Here is a 20224-nt window from a genome sequence, read left to right as displayed (position 1 = left end):
AATGTTATTTGCCTAATTGCAGCATCATCTTTGTTTCAACTTTATATTTACTAGAAAAGAGCTCCTCTTTAAACGAGAAACCTTGGAAAACATCCAAATGAAACGAGCCAATAAAAAGAGGACGAAAGACGCCAAGTTCCTGCCAACATTTTGACCGCTTTAAAATGCAATTTGTTTCTATTATCGATACTTCTCTATTAGCGATAGTAACTTAGCCAAAATATTGATCTTGCAGAAGATTACTTTATTGTCGCATAAGATGATAAATTACAGTTTTTACAAAGCCGCCTCAGGAGAACTTTTAATAACTACAAGTACAGAACTAGAAGAACCTCCTCATGTAATAAATTATTAACGCTGTCATAAAGCCATGTGTCTCCAAAATATCATAAAAACAGTTTGAATAAATAATAACGGCGCGATTTTTTCAACGCTGAATCGCATTTCAAAACGGTTCTTAACGCCTTTTGAAATTATTCGCCTGTTTCAAAAGGAAATTGAACCTAGTACACCCTGCTAACGTATTTTCACGACAAGAATTCCTAGACTTAACCGCATCTGTCGTCACCTGAAAACGTTGCAAAGCTGAAAATATAAAATTGATATGGAAAGAGGATCCTATGCAAGGCTGGACCGAATCGATAACATCAAGATAGAGTTAACTGAAAAATCGCAAGTGTCCCTTGAAGACGATCCAAGCAGACTACAAAAGAGAAATACAACCCACGAAAAGCATATTGATTACGTTTTGGTCTACGAAACCCAAAAGGATGTCAGCAGACTGGATGTTGATGCTCTCGCAAAACAAAGGAAGCTTGTCGCATGGCGATATTCATTTGAAAAATGCCTTGAAAATAAGCTCGGGTTAGATCTGCAGCGCAAGACTGTGATCATCGGGGAGGTAAATAATTAAGTTAGGAAGTCTTTTATTGCAATTTCATTTTATCACATTCAATATGTATTTGGAGGCTTTTAAGGCCATGTTTTCAATTGCATCACCCACGGGGCTTTTCAGTAAATCGGTGTTCTTACTTCAAGTTTTCATCGCTTGCGATAGCTGCCTTGAATTTTATCGATCCTTTAACATTCTTTAATCCGATTTATAAACTCAAAGGAACAGAAGGATCAAAATATCAATTTCAGTAGAACGGTTACAAGTACCTGTAAAGCCTTGTGGTAAAAGTACTACCGCCTTGACACGCCAAGAGTAGGAATTGCTCACGTTACTTGCGCGAAAGTACTTTTAAGCGAATTACGTTCACTTTGAAAGAGAGTCTGCTCAAAGAAGGGGCAGTGATAAACTGCTCCTAATTGTACAGCGCGCTCTCTCCTTTTTCAGAGTAAAATTCGATTAACTCTTGTTTGCATCATCAATGTACATGTAAATTTTCAATTTGATTTTAATTTTTTTATGCAGGATCCAGAAATAGAACGTCATTTTGTGCTGATACATGCACCTTGGAATGTATTAGCACAGAGTGCTCAACGGATGAGATTAAAGGTTCCTCTTCGACCTAACGACGCTGTATTTTCATCATGGATAGAGAATATAATTGGGCACAAATTGTTTGAAAAGCTGCAGAGCAAAAATCCTTTTGTCCTTCATGATTCCACCTTGGGTGAAAGGCCGAGCTTCTACATGGCTCCCTTTGTAGAAGATTACTTGAGTGAGTATGTGAACAACGAAGACAAAGAGAGCTTTTTTAGTGTCTTGGATCGCCACTACATCGTCCAACACTTGCTTCAAAACGCCCGGTTTGCGAGGGGACCGGACGGGGTTGGGCTACAGAGGCTCCTTCTGGATCAGGCCTACCTTACTGCGTATTCACTTCATGATGGTCCAGAATCGCAGGAAGAAGGGAAGGCTCTGGCGAATGATCGGCAGAAGTTAAAAGCTGACTGGGCGAGATTTGGCATATTCTTTAAGTATCAACCTTACGACGCTATCAAGGATTACTTTGGACACGAGGTCGGCCTGTATTTTGCTTGGCTTGGATTTTACACTGCCATGTTGTTTCCACTTGCCATTGTTGGCCTACTGGTATTCATCACTGGTGTTATATCGGCAGGCTCCTACTTACCTGTTCAAGATCTTTGCGACGAGAAAAACAGAGGTCGTTGGTATATGTGTCCACTCTGTGACAAACAATGCAGTTACTGGAATCTGGCCCCAGACATCTGCATGTATGCTTACACAACCCATCTGCTTGACAACGATGGAACTGTGTTCCTTGCTTTTGTTGTGGCCATCTGGGCCACGCTGTTCCTCGAGTTTTGGAAGCGTCGTCAAGCATCCCTCGCTCAGGAATGGCACACCTCTGAGTTCGAAGAAGAAGAAGAACCGTTACGTCCTGAATACAGGAAAAGTTTACCAGATGAACAGTTGCAAATGTTTCTATTCAAACGTAACCCAGAGACAGGCAAAATAGAACCTATGGTTTCCAAGCTCAAGACATACCGAAGATATGGTACAGTCTTTGCTGTAGTAGCTTTTATGATTCTTCTGGTTCTTGGAGCCGCAATTGGCGTAGTTGTGTACCGTGCAGCCATGTTTGCTGTATTAAGTGGTAGCAGGGACAACAATGTTCAAAAACGCGCTCGTATTATCACAGCAGCAACGGCTGCCCTTATCAATCTTGTTTTTATAATGTTATTGTCCAAACTTTACGAGAAGCTGGCTGTATGGCTCACTGACTGGGAGAACCCACCCACAGAAAGCGCCTACAAGGACAGCTTCACGTGGAAAATGTCCTCTTTCCAGTTTGTTAACAACTATTCAGCGCTATTTTACATTGCTTTCTTTAAATCGAACCTTATTGTGGGATCTCCTGGAAAATATAGGAGGCTGATGGGCAAGTATCGACTAGACGGCTGTAGCGAGCAAGGATGCTTTTTGGAGCTTGCTGTTCAGCTTTTTATAATCATGGTGGGAAAGCAAATTTTCTTCAACATATTTGAAATGGCGATGCCGTAAGTACCAAGTTTATTCTTTTAGAGAGATTAAATTTTGTCCGAGTTTGTTCATTTCTTTCCTTCGCCCAATTTCAAACACGACATTCTTTTCTAAGTGTGCACGCACTCATTGCGTTTCCGCAGATATTTGAGTCTGTTGAAGAATCGCCGTAACAAAGAAAATCCAGATACCTGTCCTCAGTACGAAAGCGACTATGATCTAACTGCATGTGAAAAGCATTACATGTTCTGGGAGTACTTAGAAATAGGTAAGAATTTGAAATCTATAACAAGTGATACCTTTCCAACTGAGCTGAATTTTCAAATGCCATGATAAAGCCAAGTTATAAATTGCTAAGCGAGCGAGAAAAATTTGCAACTCAACTGCGCAATCGAAAAATGCAATGATGATAATAATAATGATGATAATAATAATGATGATAAATTTAATCATAGTTACAGTGATGCTGGTAGTAAAAAAAATAAAGTTGCAGAGTAAATTAAATCGAGGTTTTCCTCCCGTTCACTCGGTGGACCTACGCATCACGATCCACAGTCTCCATAACAATTACTGTTACAGGCTAAAGATCCCTTGCATAATTGTTTTTTCTCGCAAACACTTACTCGATGGAGACCTAATGTAATTTGCCTCTTCAAGAAACCATGTTACCTCAATATAATATAAGTCGATAAAATGCCATTTGGCCTCTGATACTTCTGAATCATACGTTGCCTGAGGCACTGATAGCGGGAATCTCAGAATCATTCTTGACAAAAAAAACTTTCGACTTGATTTCAGTTTTACAATATGGCTTTGTGACCATGTTTGTGGCTGCGTTTCCTCTCGGCCCGCTGTTTGCCTTCATCAACACCATCATTGAGATCCGTCTGGACGCCATCAAGTTCTTGTGCCATTTTCGCCGACCAGATGTTGCCCGTGTTGAGGACATAGGGGCCTGGTACGACGTTCTGGAAGCTGTAACAAGAGCTTCGGTGCTGGTGAACGCGTTTATACTCGCGTTCACTTCAGAGTTTATCCCGAAACTCCTTTACAAAGTCATGTACGCTCCTGATCGCCATTCTCCCGGCGGAGGCACTCTGAAGGGATACCTTAATTTTACTCTTGCTGCTATTGATTTAGATACCCTCTTTACGTGGGAAAATGGAACCCAGCCGGACAACCCAACAGAAAATCTAAACTACACAAGAAATCACTGCAGGTTGTTACAATAGCCTTCATCGCGATTGCAATACAATGCTTATTACGCTATTTTTTCTCAAAATTTTGTCATAATTTCTCAGTCACAGAGTAGGAGGCGCTTTATCAAAAAGGACAAACCCACTAAGGCCATATCTGATTCCCGCTTGCTTACTGGGATTTTTTACCTTTTCCAATCTGTTGTGTCCTGTCCATCCTCAAGCTTCATAGAACAACTTTAGGGCAGAAAGTTTGGAGCTGCAGTCATTCTAGAATGAATTCTATCCTGTTGATGACCGATCTAACCAAGATTAATTGCTGTTTTCAGCTGCCTTGCGCTTCTCACAAGATGCAGTACTCCTGGGGCAGACTTTTTACCCCACAGTATTCGCTGTATACATAAAAAAAAAGTTGGTTTCTTATACTGTTTCCTTTGTGAATAGATACCCTGGCTTCCATGACAGCACTTACCCTTATGGCTTCTCCAAGGCATACTGGCATCTCCTCACTGCTCGGTTAGCCTTCGTGTTCGTATTTCAGTTTGTAGTTTACACTGTGACGGGATTTATAGCTTGGTTAGTGCCTGACACACCTGATGAGCTGCAGTTCATTATAGAAAGAGAAAGAGAAATGGTCAAGACAGTGTTCCATACTCCTGAATATGACAGTGACATCGAGGAGCTTGAGGAAGAAGATGATGATGATAACGTAACACAGTATGAAGATGCCCTAGATGAGGTCATTGACAGCAAGAAATTTGGTCAACAGTACGCGTCTTAACCCTTGACCTCCCTGAAGTGATACTCATGAAACTTCTTGCCACAATTTCAATTCATTATCCATCGAAAACGACGATAAAATTTGGAAAACTATTTGTAAGAGCTTGCGATCTTAAGTCGACTACTGAATTTTCCGAAAAAAATACTGAAGCCTCGAAGGAGATCGCGAATTACTGATCAGATCCTGGGGCAACCGATGATCAACATGTTATATACATATATTTATATAACTAAGATCTCACTAAGATCTTATTTGCTTTTTTGTTTTGTTTTGCTTTGTTTTGTTTTTCTTTGGGGAGAGAGGAGGGGGGGGGGGCAGGGGGAACCGAAGTTCAGACTTTTAAACAGCAAAAATTATTATATTACAGTGAGACTGGTTAATTCTGTGATTGTAGTCCACAACCGCTGACCTCTCCGAAAGCTAGAAAACAAGCTATATCCAAAAGGAAAAGCGTATATAAACACAGGGAAAGTAGATTAGTTCTCTAGAGTCTTGAACAATGTTTCAAGATTTAAAATGCTTCCATCAAGCTACCAGGACCTTCCAGGCGTACGTAAAAAAAACTACGTGTATTTCCTTTAATCCAGTAATCTTTTACCGCTGTCTTATTAATATTGCTATGCAGTTGGCCTATCATTAATTTCATTTAAAACGTCGTCTTTACTTGGTGTTGAGTTCAGTGCTCATAAGCATCACAGTACTAAAGTTGTCTAAAAGTATCACGTACTTGTCATCAAGTCAGACCTTGAATCCTTGCAGGCCGAGACACCGCCATCTACCAGCTTTGGCAGGTTGTCAAAATGATCGGTGTTAGTCTACGCAGTTATCCTTGAAGCTTTTTAGAGGCTGCGCTAGAATTATAAGTTGAATGTGAGAATTTCTTTTCCAGTTCAAGATATTTTGGTAAGCACCCTGTCTTCATTCCGCTAGAATTCTAGTGGTTAACAAAAAATGTTTTCATCTTGAGTTGTGATTTGACTAACTGGTTGAAAAAGCTCTCAGAGCCAGAGTTAGGATTTGTAAACTTGGGCCGAATAACCTGGCCATGGGGGAGGGTAACATCATAACCAGGAGGGTTCGGTAGCCGTACATTGAATTAGACCCTAGTCCGGCTATACTTTTTAGTTATTGCAGCTCTATACCTTTCACTCCTGTGGTTTTAATTTGTCAGCGCCGGGCAGAAATATGACGGTGTCTAACCACCGGTCTGGTTGGTGGGAGGGTGGCGGGTGCCATAGTCAGGATGCGCCCGGAGGAAAGGATCATTGAACTTTCGAAGAAAAGGTTAGTAGTGTAACTGTGTTCTTCTTTCTGGGGAACACAAATGAGAAAATATCATTCTGTTAGCTGAACGGAAGGTGAGGAACGAGGGAATCAAGAGACAAATTAAGAGCCGTTATCTTGAATAGAGAGCACGTTTAAGTTTTGGTAAAATGCTGTCCTTTCTAAATGATACAAATTGTCAAAATCCCACCTGCAAACACAACTTATACTTCGACTCAGGCAGGTGGACATTGCGGACAATCTTACTTGATAAAGACGAGAGATTTACAGAGATCCATTAAAATAACATATAGACATTAGAATTCAGCTGTGGTTATTGAATAGGTTGGTGATTGGAGGTGTATCTGAAGGCAAAAGATCTTGGCCAACAGTGTGTGTACAGGCGTCATTTTTCTGTTTGCTTCTCCCCTCGCGCGCGACTAAAACTTCGCACTCGCCTCGCATTTGCCTCCGTTCGCCTGAAAAACGCAAATACTACGCTTGTTCTTGTGGGCTAACCTGCAATATGGGTCCAATGAAACATTAACTTGAGTTACGCATGCTCAAAGGGAACTGCTGCTTGTTGTTATATGAAGGCCACCACTTTAACAATGTTTGTCAATAAAAAAGAGTTTAATTTCTAAGTTTAGGCCGGGGTAGGAAGGGAAAAGTTGTCTGGTGCAGTGGGGAGGATAAGGCTATCTGGTGCAGTGGCTTGCTCCGTCATACTTTTACACGCTTTTCGTTGAATGAAGATTTTCTTTAAAGCAGCGAATAGCTCAGAAATATAAACTCTGCTCTCTAAGTGCATCTTTCAGCTGCTTTTTTGTTACATCCAGTGGCTTTTATCTGCGCTGGTCTGTACACGTTTATTAAGCAGAAAATCGTTGAAGGTCACTGTTTATTTTATCTGAGATCATTGCTCATCGGCCTTGTGGGTGAAAGTGACGTGACCTCCACAATAGTTTTGTCTTAATTGTAAACTTCGTCCGTGTAGAGTAAGTTATGCCCGCCCAAAGTTCAATGGAAGAGTGAATGTTTCTTTGGTAGAAATTGAAGAGGGAAGATAATTATGGTTAAACTTTTACCAATTTCAACTCGGAACATTCGTCGAACAGAAAGATTGACGAGCCGCAGAGGGGATCGCTTGTCGTGAACTGGATACATTCTTTGTGTTGTGTGAAATTTGAATGAACTCTACTCCGCGAGAGTGAAGGAAGTGTAAATATTTCGTAAGCTGAAAGCCCGTTCTGTCAGCTTAACGCCTCCATGAGGTTGACATTTGTTTTTAAAAGGAGGCATTATTATTAGCACTTACATGGGAGCTGTGATTTGATATTGACTTGACCAAGATAAGCTCTGCGGAATCGTAAAATTAAACGTGACCACAAGTTCTAGAATTGCTTTAATCAACTAGCTCTCTGCTTGGGCGATTGAAAGAGGGCGCTTAAAGTATGCCCGAGCTTCATTTTTAAAGATTCGATTCGGCTAGCGCTTAGCTCTATAAAGTATTTATATTGTTTTAAGTACAGAAATATGGGTAGGCAAATATATTGAGACTTTAATTTTGAATTACTGAATTGACTGGCTAAGGCTTTCGCTCATGGAGAGTGACCCAAATCACAGTCCCCTTTTCTGTTGGCAACTAATGTGCCAGGAAATTAAAGAGGCCAGTTCTGTCAACTCTGTTTTATGATGGAAGTTGAAGCTTTTTGGAAATTAATAAATGGCGAGCAAGTACAGCGGATTTATATAAGATACCGTAGACGAAGAGAAGCGCCTCCAGTTGAACACCTGATTCAAATAAGCATCGTTTACGATCTTCAGGAATTGACACGTTGGCACAGGGTTAGAAAAATCGGAAACTCCTCTGAAGATTTTAAGAATGTTTTCAATTTAGTCCAGATTTTCTTATCAAAGTGCGTGAGTAAATCCTTGCGGTATCGTTATTATGCTCAACTGAGTAGACTTTGTCCTCTAGTTAAGTCCAGAAATATCGAGTCAGGCACGTAACATTGTTTCAAAAGAACAGTATAATGCCTCGAGGGGAAGCAATTTAGTGGTTTTGAACACGTTTCGAGTCCCGAAGCGCTACTTGAGTTCAGTTTGCTTTTAAAAAGCCGAACATGAGTGAAACAAAATTTTCAAGACTTTTGGACGAGGAAGAGTATGAAATTTATTCTGCAAATTTTAGCGCAAATGATAACGAAGGAGTTTACTTGAGCGACGGTGAGCCATGGCGAAGAATTGATTACGTATTGGTCTTTGAAACTTGTGAAGAAAATGAAGAAGCAAGTGAACAATCTAACGCGGAAACTCTAAAACTGACGACCCAAAGAGCATTCTTCGAAAACCAGCTCAAAAGACGAGGATTAATCCTTCAGCGACAGACACGAGTAATTCAAAAGGTACGACCACTTTTTGATATGTTTAGCAGATAGAAAACCAGCCAACCGTTACAGTCAGCGCTGCACGCTTTAGGCTGGTGCATTATTTTTATTTCTGAATTTCAGTCAGGGCGATTTTAAGCCAAACAGGGGTAACAAACAACAGTAAGAAGTGATACCTACTTCTGTAAGGTTTGATGTTAATTCTTAATTAACTTTTGCTCTCCTGTTTAGTTAAATATTCATGGATACAAAAGTGACTCGAACCGTAAAATACATGCATGTACATGACACATCGATTTCTAAGCAAATATGGCCCAGACCAGTAACTGCCCACCAGAGAAATAATTTGGTTTTAAAGGAAACACATGGAATTTTTTGCCATAGTATTTATTTGTTAGCGCAAATTAAAACAATTAAGAAGGTTAGAGTCCAGTATCATTGAGTTAACTTTTGTTTTAGAATTAATTTTCGCGAGAGAAGCTTCTGAAAGGAAAATTGCATTCATTATCCAACGTTACAATGAAAAAAGTTCTTTTACATATTTCATCTGTTCTTTTTTTCTTATGAAAGGATACTGAGGTTTTGAGGCATTTTGTCTTGATCCACGCTCCCTTGGAAGTTCTAGCTGAAAGAGCCGAGATTGCAAAACTTAAGGTTCCGCTTCAGGTTAACGACACCGTTTTTAGTTCTTGGTTGGAGTACTTGCTGGGATCAACCGTAGTTACGGCCATTAACAAGCGAAACCCTTTTAAAATTCGTGATGCATCCATTAAGAAAAATACAGATTATTTTATGGGCTCATTCAAAAGAGATCATCTTTCCAAGTATGTCATCGATCAAAATATCAGCGAAAATTCGCTTTTCTCAGTCATTGATCGCCAACATCTTCTGCAGCAAATCCTTAACAGCACACCTTTCTCAGATCAGCCGAATGACGTGGGTCTCTCAAAGCTTCTTTATGATGGTGTATATCTGGCATGTTACCCTTTGCATGAAGGAAAACATCGATTAGAAAGTGGCGAGTCTCCAGTCAACACGCGCCAACAATTGAAGAGAGACTGGGCACGATTTGGCAGAATTTTCAAATACCAACCGTACGATACCATCAAGGAGTACTTTGGCCATGAAATCGGCTTGTACTTCGCCTGGCTCGGATTTTACACTGGCATGCTGGTTCCACTTGCAATGATTTCTTTAATCGTCTTTCTATGTGGCATTATATCAACTGGTTCTTATGTTCCAGTACTTGACATGTGCAACGAAGACAACAGGGGTCGATGGTACATGTGCCCATTGTGTGATCGCCGGTGTAGCTACTGGAATTTAGCTCCAGACACCTGCATTTACGCGAAATTAACGCATTACTTTGACAATAATGGAACTGTAGCTTTGGCTTTCATCGCTTCCATGTGGGCGTCACTTTTTCTTGAATTCTGGAAACGGCGTCAAGCTTTTCTCGCCCAGAAATGGCACACATCGGAGTTTGAAGAAGAGGAAGAAGAATTTCGCCCAGAGTACTTAGCGAGCTTGACTGAGGAAGACCTTAATCCTTACAAAGCAGACCCATTAACTGGAAAAATTGGCCCAAACGTTGTCAAAATAAAGAAGTTTCGACGACTGGGTTTAGTGTGCAATGTCATTACCTTCATGATACTTCTCGTTATTGCAGCAATGGTAGGTGTGGTTGTGTACCGTGCAGCAGTTTTCGCAGTTTTCAGCAGCAGTTCGGACAAGAAAATCGAGCAAGGGGCCCGGATCCTGACAACAGCTACAGCAGGCTTGCTTAACCTGATAGCAATCACGATTTTAAAGTTTGTTTACAACAAACTCGCTGTCTTTCTGACGGACTGGGAGAACCATCCCACCAGGACGGCTTACAAAGATAGCTTCACCCGCAAGATGGCCCTGTTCCAATTCGTCAACAATTACACTTCTATTTTCTACATCGCTTTCTTCAAGTCAGAGATAATTGTTGGAACTCCAGGCAGGTACAAAAGAGTGCTGGGAAAATATCGACTGGATGGGTGTAGCGAGCAAGGATGTTTTTTGGAGCTGGCCATTCAGATTGCCATTATCATGGTTGGACAGCAAATTTTCTACAACTTCACAGAAATTGGAATTCCGTGAGTACTTTTCATTTGATTTGTTTTTCTGAGGAAAGATGTAGTCAAATGGGTTTTTGAAAAAAAAATCTTAATGATGTTATTTGTTATTCCTTCGGTGGTATCTAATTGGCTAAAAGCGGAAATAATTACTTATTGAAACAGTGTAGGAATGTGAACAGAAGTACAAATGGTCTCAAACATTTTGAGGACACCCTCACAGCGTAAGTGTTCTGCAAATTACATGACTATTTGTCTAGTTAACAGCACAATCATTAATGGAGATCCGTTTTATCTCTTAAGGTACATGATGTTGTTATGGAAACAGCGAAGCCAGGAGAAGGTTGGTGACCGACCACAGTACGAACAAGATTTTGATTTGAATCCTTTAGAGAAGCATTTCATGTTCTGGGAATACCTTGAAATAGGTGAGTCTTCAATGTATCGACAAAACGTGTTTAAGAACTTCATTTCAGTCATTCGTTTCATTTTTCCCTTCAGTTCTGCAGTATGGATTTATAACCATGTTCGTCGCTGCATTTCCTCTGGGCCCGTTGTTTGCACTTCTAAATATAATCGTAGAGATTCGCTTGGATGCCATTAATTTTTTGTGCCACTTCCGCCGTCCTGATGCCGTCCGAGCTGAAGACATAGGAGCCTGGTATACTGTATTGGAAGTCATCACTAAGATTTCCGTGTTGGTGAACGCGTTTGTTTTAGCTTTCACCTCCGAATTTATTCCCAAGCTCGTCTACAAGATGGTTTACTCTGGACGAAATGGCGATCCCTCTAGTAAAGGGACACTCATAGGATACGTCAACAACAGTCTCGCATCCATTGACCTAAATACGCTCTACACGTGGGAAAATGGCACTCAACCAATTAATCCAACACAAAATCTTAATTACACGCGGGACTACTGCAGGTATGTCGGTCAAGAAAGATGGTCTATGCAGGACTAACAGATCCTGTATAGACCACCATCCGTTGCAGGTCTCAATTCTGAATTCATATCAAGGTTTAGTCGCGCCGCACGCAAGGAGGTATTACAGTTCATGAGAGATGATATCAGACTGAAGCTAACGGCAGAGGTCTCAAGAGATTTCTCATTCAGCTTTTTTTGCGCCGTCTAAAAAGTTCGAAGATCAGCATGCCTTTGGTAACATTAAGCATTAGTCACTCCACATCTAGTTATTGCCAATGCTCTTACAAGTGTGAAATTCGTATTTCCCTGAATCCTTTCTGCTCCTGGGTACTTAGTAGTGGGTGGTCAGGGCCATAAGTTTGTTTGCTTTCTATGGAATTGTGTTAAGCCGCCTTGTTTGCTTTTCATTTAGGTATAAAGGTTACCATGAAGACTTTTACCCGTACAAGCGTTCTCGAGAGTACTGGAATATTCTAGCTGCTCGACTTGCTTTCGTGTTTGTTTTCCAGTTCATTGTGTATTTTATCACAACGTTCATCGCATGGATCATTCCCGACATTCCCGAAGAACTCGAATACAAGAAGAAGAGAGAGAAAGAGCTGGAAAAAGCAGTTATCCGTGATCACGATAACTCGAACATCTAATGTTCTTGTAATTCCCCTTTATCTCTTTTTTTAGTGAAGGATGAGTTACCATCGCAAGAAAAACAACAATAACATTCTTTGCTCCTTTTTTTATTTCACAAATTATAAGGTAACTTTCAAGTAAATGAATCAAAAGTACTATGAATAAACTGATCACAGATTGATTTTTTGCAAATAGAGAGTGTAAAGCCACTTGAAAAAGACAATGCTAAGGTGAAGATAAGTGCTTTTCTATTGCGGTTAAGAGAATATTTAAAAAACGTCAAATAAAAATTTTATCTCTTATGTTTATGTTATCGTTTCACCGCATTGAAAAGTGAGGCCCTATTGCGTTCTGACCAGCAGCATTGTGAAGTTTGCAGATTTGGGGGAGGAGTATGTTAGTGTCATTGTGTCCCTTTCAAAAAATGCCTAGAAAGAGGAAATGTCGTGACAAGAATCTCACGCCTCAATTAGAGCGATTAAGTTCTAATGAATACTATTCATATTTAATTGTGCTAAGAAAAAACCATGTTTTTGTTTCAAATCTTATTTTTGAACTGTGACCTGCTATACAAAGAAAAACTTCCGCCCCCGGGCTACTTGTGATTAACATAACTCAGTCCCGCCAGAGCCTATATATCAGATGTTATTCTTGCATCTTTATTTCAAATGACGCGCCGACTGCAAAATTCCATAGGAAATAAATCCTAGAACATGTGAAATGTGAACTCGAAGCGGCCATGATCACCAAAGTTTTTTAGTGACTAATACAATACCTAGAAAACTTCAGTGGGAGCTTCGTGAACACTGTCACCAAGGCAACATTGCTCTATTTGCAAAAAACGCTCGGCTCCTTAGCACAAAAGAGTTTGGCAGGTAATGCCTTGGCTACGAAAAACGAGCAGGAATTTTTAGTGCAATATCAATCAAGTATCGAAATTATCAAAATAAATTAGCGGCAAATTAGAGGAAAAGTAGTCGCCTTTTAATTATAAAACATTGTGTGTGAATCACTGAGCTGTACCATATGATTTCAGCGGAAACTATAGATTTTTGTGAAAAGCTTTAAATCTCGTTGACAACGTTTCCCAGCTATATTGGTGTGCTTTTGCAAATATGCGTAAATTTTCGGAAAAAAGTGTTGTTTGATCAGCTGAAGTGCTAATTGCAAATGAATGTTTATATGTTTTTTGGCGAAAGAAGGGTAAATTCACCACCAAAACTTGATGTGAGCGTTTCTGGATATAACTAACAAATGTTTTAGATTGTTATTGTTCGTCGGGAGCTGCTCTCATCAATATTTATGGTATATATGGATCTACTGGCATTTTGATTATTTCATGAAATGTCTGTCACAAAGCGTCTTGTTTGTTCCAGAAGAAAACCACTCCCTGTTACAAGAGACGATTAACGATTCCCGCCTCATTTTAAGTTTCTGTGGGTTAAGAGGAACTTAAACCTGACAATAGAAGCGCATAGCTGCATATCATCAAAGGCTAAGACATCTCGATTTAAAGCTTCTGTCTATGTTATCGCGGCTACTCAGAAAGCGAAAGGATCCCACAATGGACAGAGGATCGTATTCCGAGTTAAGCCAAACAGATGGATCCAACCAAGGCGTTGAACTTGAGGTCAACATTTCTCCTTTAGCAGAATCTTCAGCCGATAAATCATCCACACGTGATAGGGATCACGGAAAACGTACCGACTATGTTCTTGTGTACGAAACTTGCAAAGAGAAGGATGGAAAAGACGAAGAATCCAAGAAGGAGGCCGAGGCTTTGGCGCGATCACGGAGATCTTTTGAAAGACGCCTTCAAAAGAAAGGTTTGGTCCTTCAACATGAAATTGTCATTGCAGAAAAGGTATCTCTTCACTTATATCTATTTTCTCAGATACTTGATTCAATCGTAGAAAATGTCGTTTGGCAATGTTCCAACAAAGATCTCGAAGGCTTTTGTGCAATACTTAACCTTTAATAGGTAGCTTTTAAATCACTTTTTAGATGGCAAATCCTACATATTAGATACTTAGTTTCACTAAGATATTAATCTTTTTATACTAATGCTTTTAAATTAATGTGTGCCGACCTTTAATCACATGTGCTTTGACCTGACTCGTTCCAATCATACAAAAACAGAGTGTAAAATACGAACTAAATGATCTGCGTTCTACTACAAAAAACTAACGACTATTTGTACATGGAGGCTAAGAAAAATGAGAAGGGAGGAAAAATTCTAGTATGTTACTCCAAGTAAATAAAGCTGCTTTTCTGTTCTAGAGTTTGTAATATTGGTCAAAGCTTTCGTTTGTGTTTCGTATCAGTCAAAACAATCGTGAAATTAGTAGCATTCGCGACATCAACTCAGTCCCTCTATACTCGACGGAAAACTTTATGGTCTGTTCGACCTGCTTAGCACACTGCACTTTTTCTGCGGTTAGTCAGGAGAAGGAAACATTGGACAATAAGATCGGCCACTGTGATTGAAAACTACTAATTTAATTATTCAACCAAAATAATCCATAGGAACAAAAGAATTATTTAAAAGTGTGATCAAAGCTTGTGGATAGATTTTAAATTCAAGGCGTTGTTTACTTATTCAAATGGGGCTTTTACCATGCAAGTTGTGTCGGCCGCTTCACACACTTACACTTTTAACGATGCATTCCTGAATATTAGAGCTCAACTGTCGAAAATTATTTAAAGTGGAAACACAGTATATAGCTTGGGAATCCCGAAGACACGTTTATCCTCCTGAAGAGATGCAAACTTGGATTTTCGATGTAATAAAATGTCTCTTTAAGAGATCTAAAACCAGACAACAACGCCAAGGCAGACTCGTGATCTCACGATCTGAGAAAAAAATTGTTTGTGCAATTACGACTATTGTTTCTAAATGCCACCTTTCTTGTCAGTTTTCCTATTTGTCATCTTGAGCACATAATTGTAGTCCATTAATAAAACATAAACTGAGCTATGCTTTTCACTTGACGATGATATCCTAAAGATGTCGGAACGTTTTAAGTTATACACGCTCACCTCTGGATTAAAAGGGGAGAGGATCAAAATAGATAATGCAGTTTTTGTTCAAAATTGTGCTTCTTGAGTTTAAGTTTTTGTCAATCCAGAGACCTTTCTTAAATCTGCAATAACCTTGATAGCGTGCCGTACCCCCTGTCTAGACCCAGACGTTGAAACATATTTGTGAATAGTATGCGTGGGGGCACTAAGTTATGTTTAAGTAGTAAGGCTCAGCACAAAGCCAATACGCTTGTGCTATTTTTAAACCGTAGAAATATTTTCTAACTAGTTTGTATCTTGAGTATTCCGAAGGAGAGGAAGAAAAACAAGCAAAGGTCAGCCTGAGCAGCATCAAAACAACTGTATATTGGAGATCACTTCTCGTGACAAGCAGAGCTTAGGGATCATTATTTACCGCCTGAGGGGTGGGGGGTAGGGGTAGTTCGAGGATTTTGGTGGTCTCACGGTAAAATTTATTTAATACCCCCTAGGCTGTGTAATATTTTTATACCCACCCCTACTCCATTGGCAGTTAATTGGCAGTTCATTCTTTATAGTACCTTAACCTCAATTAGCGACGGCTGATTCCCCGTCCGGTTCCCCTTGAAAACCACATGTTCCCTTCAGAATCCCCCTTCTCCTAAGCCGACAAACAAATAATGACTGGACCTTTATCGAACATGCTTCTCTAATTTTAAATAAACATGTAGATGTCGATTTGCTCTTGCACAAAAATTTGCGAGAACTAATTCCCTTTAGTTAGCTCTCCTTTATATTCCGATGTAGAATCCGTTTGATTCCCTTTCTATTTTCACATGTAGGAACCTGAAGTACAACGCCATTTTGTCTTGATCCATGCCCCTTGGGAATTACTAGCCAGCCGCGCTGAAGATATGAAACTGAAGGTACCTCTCCAGCCCAATGATGTGGAGTTTACTTCGTGGCCTCAATCTTTCTGTGGCCGTGATCGATTAGAGAAAATGGCAAACTGGAATCCCTTGATCATTCATGATGCCACAGTTAGAGAAAGAGCTGACAACTTCATGGGTCGTTTTGATAAAGAGCACCTGACGACGTACATGAATCATGAAGACAAGGAAATCTTCTTTCCCACCGTAGATAGGATGCACGTTGTCTATCAAATACTGCAGAACACCCGATTTGCACAAGATCCACAGTGTCTTGGACTGAAAAGGCTTGTCCTGGATGGAGCCTACATCGCACACTATCCGTTACACGAGGGTACGGAAAACCTATGTAATGAGGATTCTCCAGTCAATGATCGACAGCGCTTGAAGAGAGACTGGGCTCGACTGGGAAGATGTTTCAAGTTCCAACCTTACGATGCCATCAAGGATTACTTTGGACACGAAATTGGCCTTTATTTTGCCTGGCTTGGATTTTACTCCGCCATGCTGGTTCCACTTGCAATCGTTGCTTTGATCGTGTTCTTGTATGGCATAATAACGACAGGCTCCCACGCCCCTGTACAAGACGTATGCGATGAAAAGAACGACGGTGTTTGGTACATGTGTCCATTGTGCGATCGGCAGTGCAGTTACTGGAATTTAGCTCCAACAACTTGTCTTTACACTTACGTCACGAATGTCTTTGATAACGATGCCACGGTTATTTTGGCTCTTGCTGCATCCATTTGGGCCACGCTCTTCCTTGAGTTCTGGAAGCGTCGGGAGGCTTCTCTAGCATCAGAATGGCATACCTCAGACTTCGAAGAGGAAGAGGAACCACTTCGGCCAGAGTATGTAAAAAGCTTGACGGAAGAAGAAAGGAATCCTTTCAAGCCGGATCCAGAGACTGGGAAGATTGTGTATAGAGCCTCTAAGATGAAGCAGTATCGTCGCTATGCCACCGTTTTCAGCGTCATTGCTTTCATGATTTGTTTGGTTATAGCTGCAATCATCGGTGTGGTAGTGTTCCGAGCAGCAACTTTCGCCATTCTCAGCAGCAACCCAGACCGTGTAGTCCAGAAGCGTGCTCGAATACTAACCACTGGCTTTGCTGCCTGCATCAATCTTGTGGCCATCACGTTACTGAAGTACGTATACAACAAGCTGGCCGTTTGGTTAACCAACTGGGAGAATCCCGCGACTCGTAGTGCATATGAAGACAGTTTCATATGGAAGATGGCCTTGTTTCAGTTTGTCAACACCTTTGCCTCAATTATCTACATAGCATTCTTCAAGTCTCAGTCAATCGTGGGATCTCCCGGAAGATACAGACGAGTTTTGGGCAAGTACCGACTAGACGGATGCAGTGAACAAGGTTGTTTCTTAGAGCTCTGCATACAGATCGCGATCATTATGGTTGGACAGCAGATCATAGGCAACGTTATTGAAGTTGGCATACCGTAAGTGGGCAAACTTGTTCACCTGATTTGGAATAACTCAACTCAACCAGTCGACAAGAAACTAATTCTTTTAATCATACCTTTAAATCTAGGTCGTTTCAGTTGTGGTTGAAACGGAGGAAGGCAGCAGATTCTGGTGACCGTCCACAATACGTCAAGGATCATGAACTAAGCGAGTTGGAGGATCACTACCTTTTCTGGGACTACCTAGAAATAGGTACTCTAAATGTATTCAGCGTCCTCACAAGATAACTTAATTGTGCATTTTAGCCTTCTACAAAACACTGAAAACAGTAACGTTTTTATTGTTATCTCTTTTAGTCCTCCAGTACGGCTTCGTGACCATGTTTGTGGCAGCCTTTCCGCTCGCACCAATCTTCGCCCTTATTAACGCAGTCTTGGAAATCCGAGTGGATGCCATCAACTTTGTGTGTTATCATAGACGACCTAGAGCCGTTCGAGTTGAAGACATAGGGGCGTGGCACGGTGTTCTCGCGGCAGTGACCAAGATTGCAGTGCTAATGAACGCGTTTATTTTGGCATTCACCTCGGAATTCATCCCCAAGCTCGTATACAAGTACAGGTTCGCACCGGACCGCAACTCCCCTGGAGGAGGAACTTTAAAGGGATACATCAATAACAGTCTCGCATATATTGATCTCAAGACTCTTTACACGTGGGAGCCTGGAACAGAGCCTATAGAACCTACAGCAAACGTGAACTACACGAGAGATTACTGCAGGTAATGTCTGAATCCGGTGCAAATACGAGAATCTATCATAACATATAAAAGCAAGGATTTTCACAGTTATAATGCTGTCTGAAAGCCTAGTAGATGTCACAAGTTTTATTTTCTTTTTAGAAGAACTTTTTGGTCAAGCAAGTCACCGTACACACACAGTTATTGATTAAATTCAACTATAACGGCAAACAAATTGGGACAACTAAATAGACGACACAATAAATTGAAAAATTCTGGCTCTGAAGTTTTGATATGTGTATTTATTTTATTGTAAACGAAAAGACAAGGATAATCAATGTGTTGATCGAGAAGAGAGTGTTATTACAATGTGGTTATACATGAAAGACGGATCTATAACCTGTGGTTTAAGTATTCTCCTTCCCTGTTTATCTTTAAGGTACTCAGGCTACTTTGACAACACATACCCTTATAACCGCTCAAAGGAATACTGGAATGTGGTTGCTGCCAGACTCGCTTTCGTTGTGGTCTTCCAATTTCTCGTATACTCCATAACCAGTTTGATAGCCTGGGCTGTTCCCGATGTCCCTGAGAACCTGAAGTTCAAACAGGAGAGAGAGAAGCAAGTAGTGAAAGAAAAGTTAGGAGCTCCCAGTGACGATGACGATAGTGGCGAAGATGAGGATGACGCAGACAAAACGAATGATGACGTAACACTTGTCTTTGGCATCTAAATAGAGCAGTTGATAAATAAAACAACTCGCATCTGAATTAGTTCAAAAAAAGAAATTTAGTTCTGGGAGAAAAGTATTTCTACATGTAGGTAGTTATAGATTTCTATGCAGTACAATATTAAACTGGTATTGAGAAGCTATATTCTGTAGTCATAGAATCTTTAGTGTTTAAACTGAATCAGGCTATAGCAGGACTCACTTATGGAATCGAACATGAAATTAGATGTTGAAAGTAATTGAACTGGGTGGCCTAGCATGAGGTCATGTTACAAATTGTTCAATTTGCGTCAATATGAAAGAGAATGAAACCCACTTGTTGCATACTTGTTGTAAGGACAAGGTTCTTATGCCATTTTTGTCTAACAGCTGAGGCTTGGGAACCCACCCACTCTTTTTTCTTGTTTAGATAATTTTAGACGGTTAGAAACATTATGCACTTAATTGACGATTGGTTAGTACCATTTCAGTGCTGCTTGATTTTCAGTGGTGGTTGAGCTTTCCCCTTTAGCCTCGATGTCCAATTACTAGTGAACGCCAGCATTTTCAAATCGGACAGATCAAACTGGAAACTGATCAGAATCGATCATTGTAATCGACAAAATTTAGGAATCAAGCAGCTATCGACGTTCGCCCACACTTTTTTCGGTAGCTTTCTTTACTTTAATTTGACAAAAAAGAGTAGAGATTGTGAAAAGGAAAATATTTTTCAGGCTCTCGTCATCTTGATCTAGCAGGTTTGGCCATTTAAAGCAATTCTGGAACTGTAACAAAATTAATAATACATGACACTTTTAAAACGACTATGGGATAATTTCGCTAACTATTTCATGTCCTTGCGTAGAACCAGCCTTCGATGTCAACTAAAGAATTGTGAGAGAAAGGAAAAAGGTAGAAAATGATCAAAATTAAGCAATTAGCGTAATGAAAGAAAAAAGCTAGAGGCTGAAAAAGAGACTGGGGAAATAGAGACTATTGGAAGTCTATGGAAATTGTGAAAAACAAGTAAACTGAACACTAATAAACAATAGATTCCACTTTTAAAGTCTATTGTAAGTATTTTTCCGCACACAATATAGTATTTAAAGCGCTACTGCGACCAAAAATGCACCTTTTCTTTTCTCCTCAGAGGTTGAAAGTACTTACCCTAAGTAACAAATTTGCCAA

The 20224-nt window shown here is 40.3% G+C and overlaps 3 protein-coding genes across 3 annotated transcripts; all 3 read left to right on the top strand.

The window, feature by feature from the left end:
• The first annotated feature begins 420 nt into the window (after positions 1 to 420).
• Positions 421 to 5593, top strand: LOC111324740 (anoctamin-4). The gene is made up of 5 exons (XM_022928369.2): positions 421 to 901; positions 1418 to 2970; positions 3097 to 3221; positions 3752 to 4172; positions 4594 to 5593. Exons 1-5 carry the CDS (start codon positions 605 to 607, stop codon positions 4928 to 4930), a joined length of 2733 nt encoding a protein of 910 aa, XP_022784104.2. The 5' UTR covers positions 421 to 604; the 3' UTR covers positions 4931 to 5593.
• Positions 5594 to 5743: 150 nt separating this feature from the next.
• LOC111324738 (anoctamin-4) lies at positions 5744 to 12545 on the top strand. Its single transcript, XM_022928365.2, has 5 exons — positions 5744 to 8601; positions 9154 to 10706; positions 10989 to 11113; positions 11187 to 11610; positions 12023 to 12545. The coding sequence occupies exons 1-5, from the start codon at positions 8320 to 8322 to the stop codon at positions 12252 to 12254; spliced, it is 2616 nt and encodes an 871-aa protein (XP_022784100.2). The 5' UTR covers positions 5744 to 8319; the 3' UTR covers positions 12255 to 12545.
• A 147-nt stretch (positions 12546 to 12692) lies between these two features.
• Positions 12693 to 20102, top strand: LOC111324777 (anoctamin-4). The gene is made up of 5 exons (XM_022928411.2): positions 12693 to 14101; positions 16080 to 17626; positions 17719 to 17843; positions 17948 to 18368; positions 18766 to 20102. The coding sequence occupies exons 1-5, from the start codon at positions 13763 to 13765 to the stop codon at positions 19058 to 19060; spliced, it is 2727 nt and encodes a 908-aa protein (XP_022784146.2). The 5' UTR covers positions 12693 to 13762; the 3' UTR covers positions 19061 to 20102.
• The last annotated feature ends 122 nt before the right edge of the window (positions 20103 to 20224 follow it).

This window comes from Stylophora pistillata, chromosome 10 (genome assembly GCF_964205215.1).
Source record: "Stylophora pistillata chromosome 10, jaStyPist1.2, whole genome shotgun sequence".
Lineage (NCBI taxonomy): Eukaryota > Metazoa > Cnidaria > Anthozoa > Scleractinia > Pocilloporidae > Stylophora > Stylophora pistillata.
The sequence above is the reverse complement of the archived record's forward strand: the minus strand, read 5'-3'. Positions and strand labels throughout refer to the sequence as shown.

Excerpts from the sequence above, each read along its gene's own strand:
- LOC111324740 (XM_022928369.2), top strand. The coding sequence starts at position 605 with ATGGAAAGAGGATCCTATGCAAGGCTGGACCGAATCGATAACATCAAG. Across the intron at positions 902-1,417 it reads AGACTGTGATCATCGGGGAG|GATCCAGAAATAGAACGTCA; the intron begins GTAAATAATTAA and ends TTTTTTATGCAG. Across the intron at positions 3,222-3,751 it reads CTGGGAGTACTTAGAAATAG|TTTTACAATATGGCTTTGTG; the intron begins GTAAGAATTTGA and ends ACTTGATTTCAG.
- LOC111324738 (XM_022928365.2), top strand. The coding sequence starts at position 8,320 with ATGAGTGAAACAAAATTTTCAAGACTTTTGGACGAGGAAGAGTATGAA. Across the intron at positions 8,602-9,153 it reads AGACACGAGTAATTCAAAAG|GATACTGAGGTTTTGAGGCA; the intron begins GTACGACCACTT and ends TTCTTATGAAAG. Across the intron at positions 10,707-10,988 it reads TTCACAGAAATTGGAATTCC|GTACATGATGTTGTTATGGA; the intron begins GTGAGTACTTTT and ends TTATCTCTTAAG.
- LOC111324777 (XM_022928411.2), top strand. The coding sequence starts at position 13,763 with ATGTTATCGCGGCTACTCAGAAAGCGAAAGGATCCCACAATGGACAGA. Across the intron at positions 17,844-17,947 it reads CTGGGACTACCTAGAAATAG|TCCTCCAGTACGGCTTCGTG; the intron begins GTACTCTAAATG and ends TATCTCTTTTAG. Across the intron at positions 18,369-18,765 it reads TACACGAGAGATTACTGCAG|GTACTCAGGCTACTTTGACA; the intron begins GTAATGTCTGAA and ends TTTATCTTTAAG.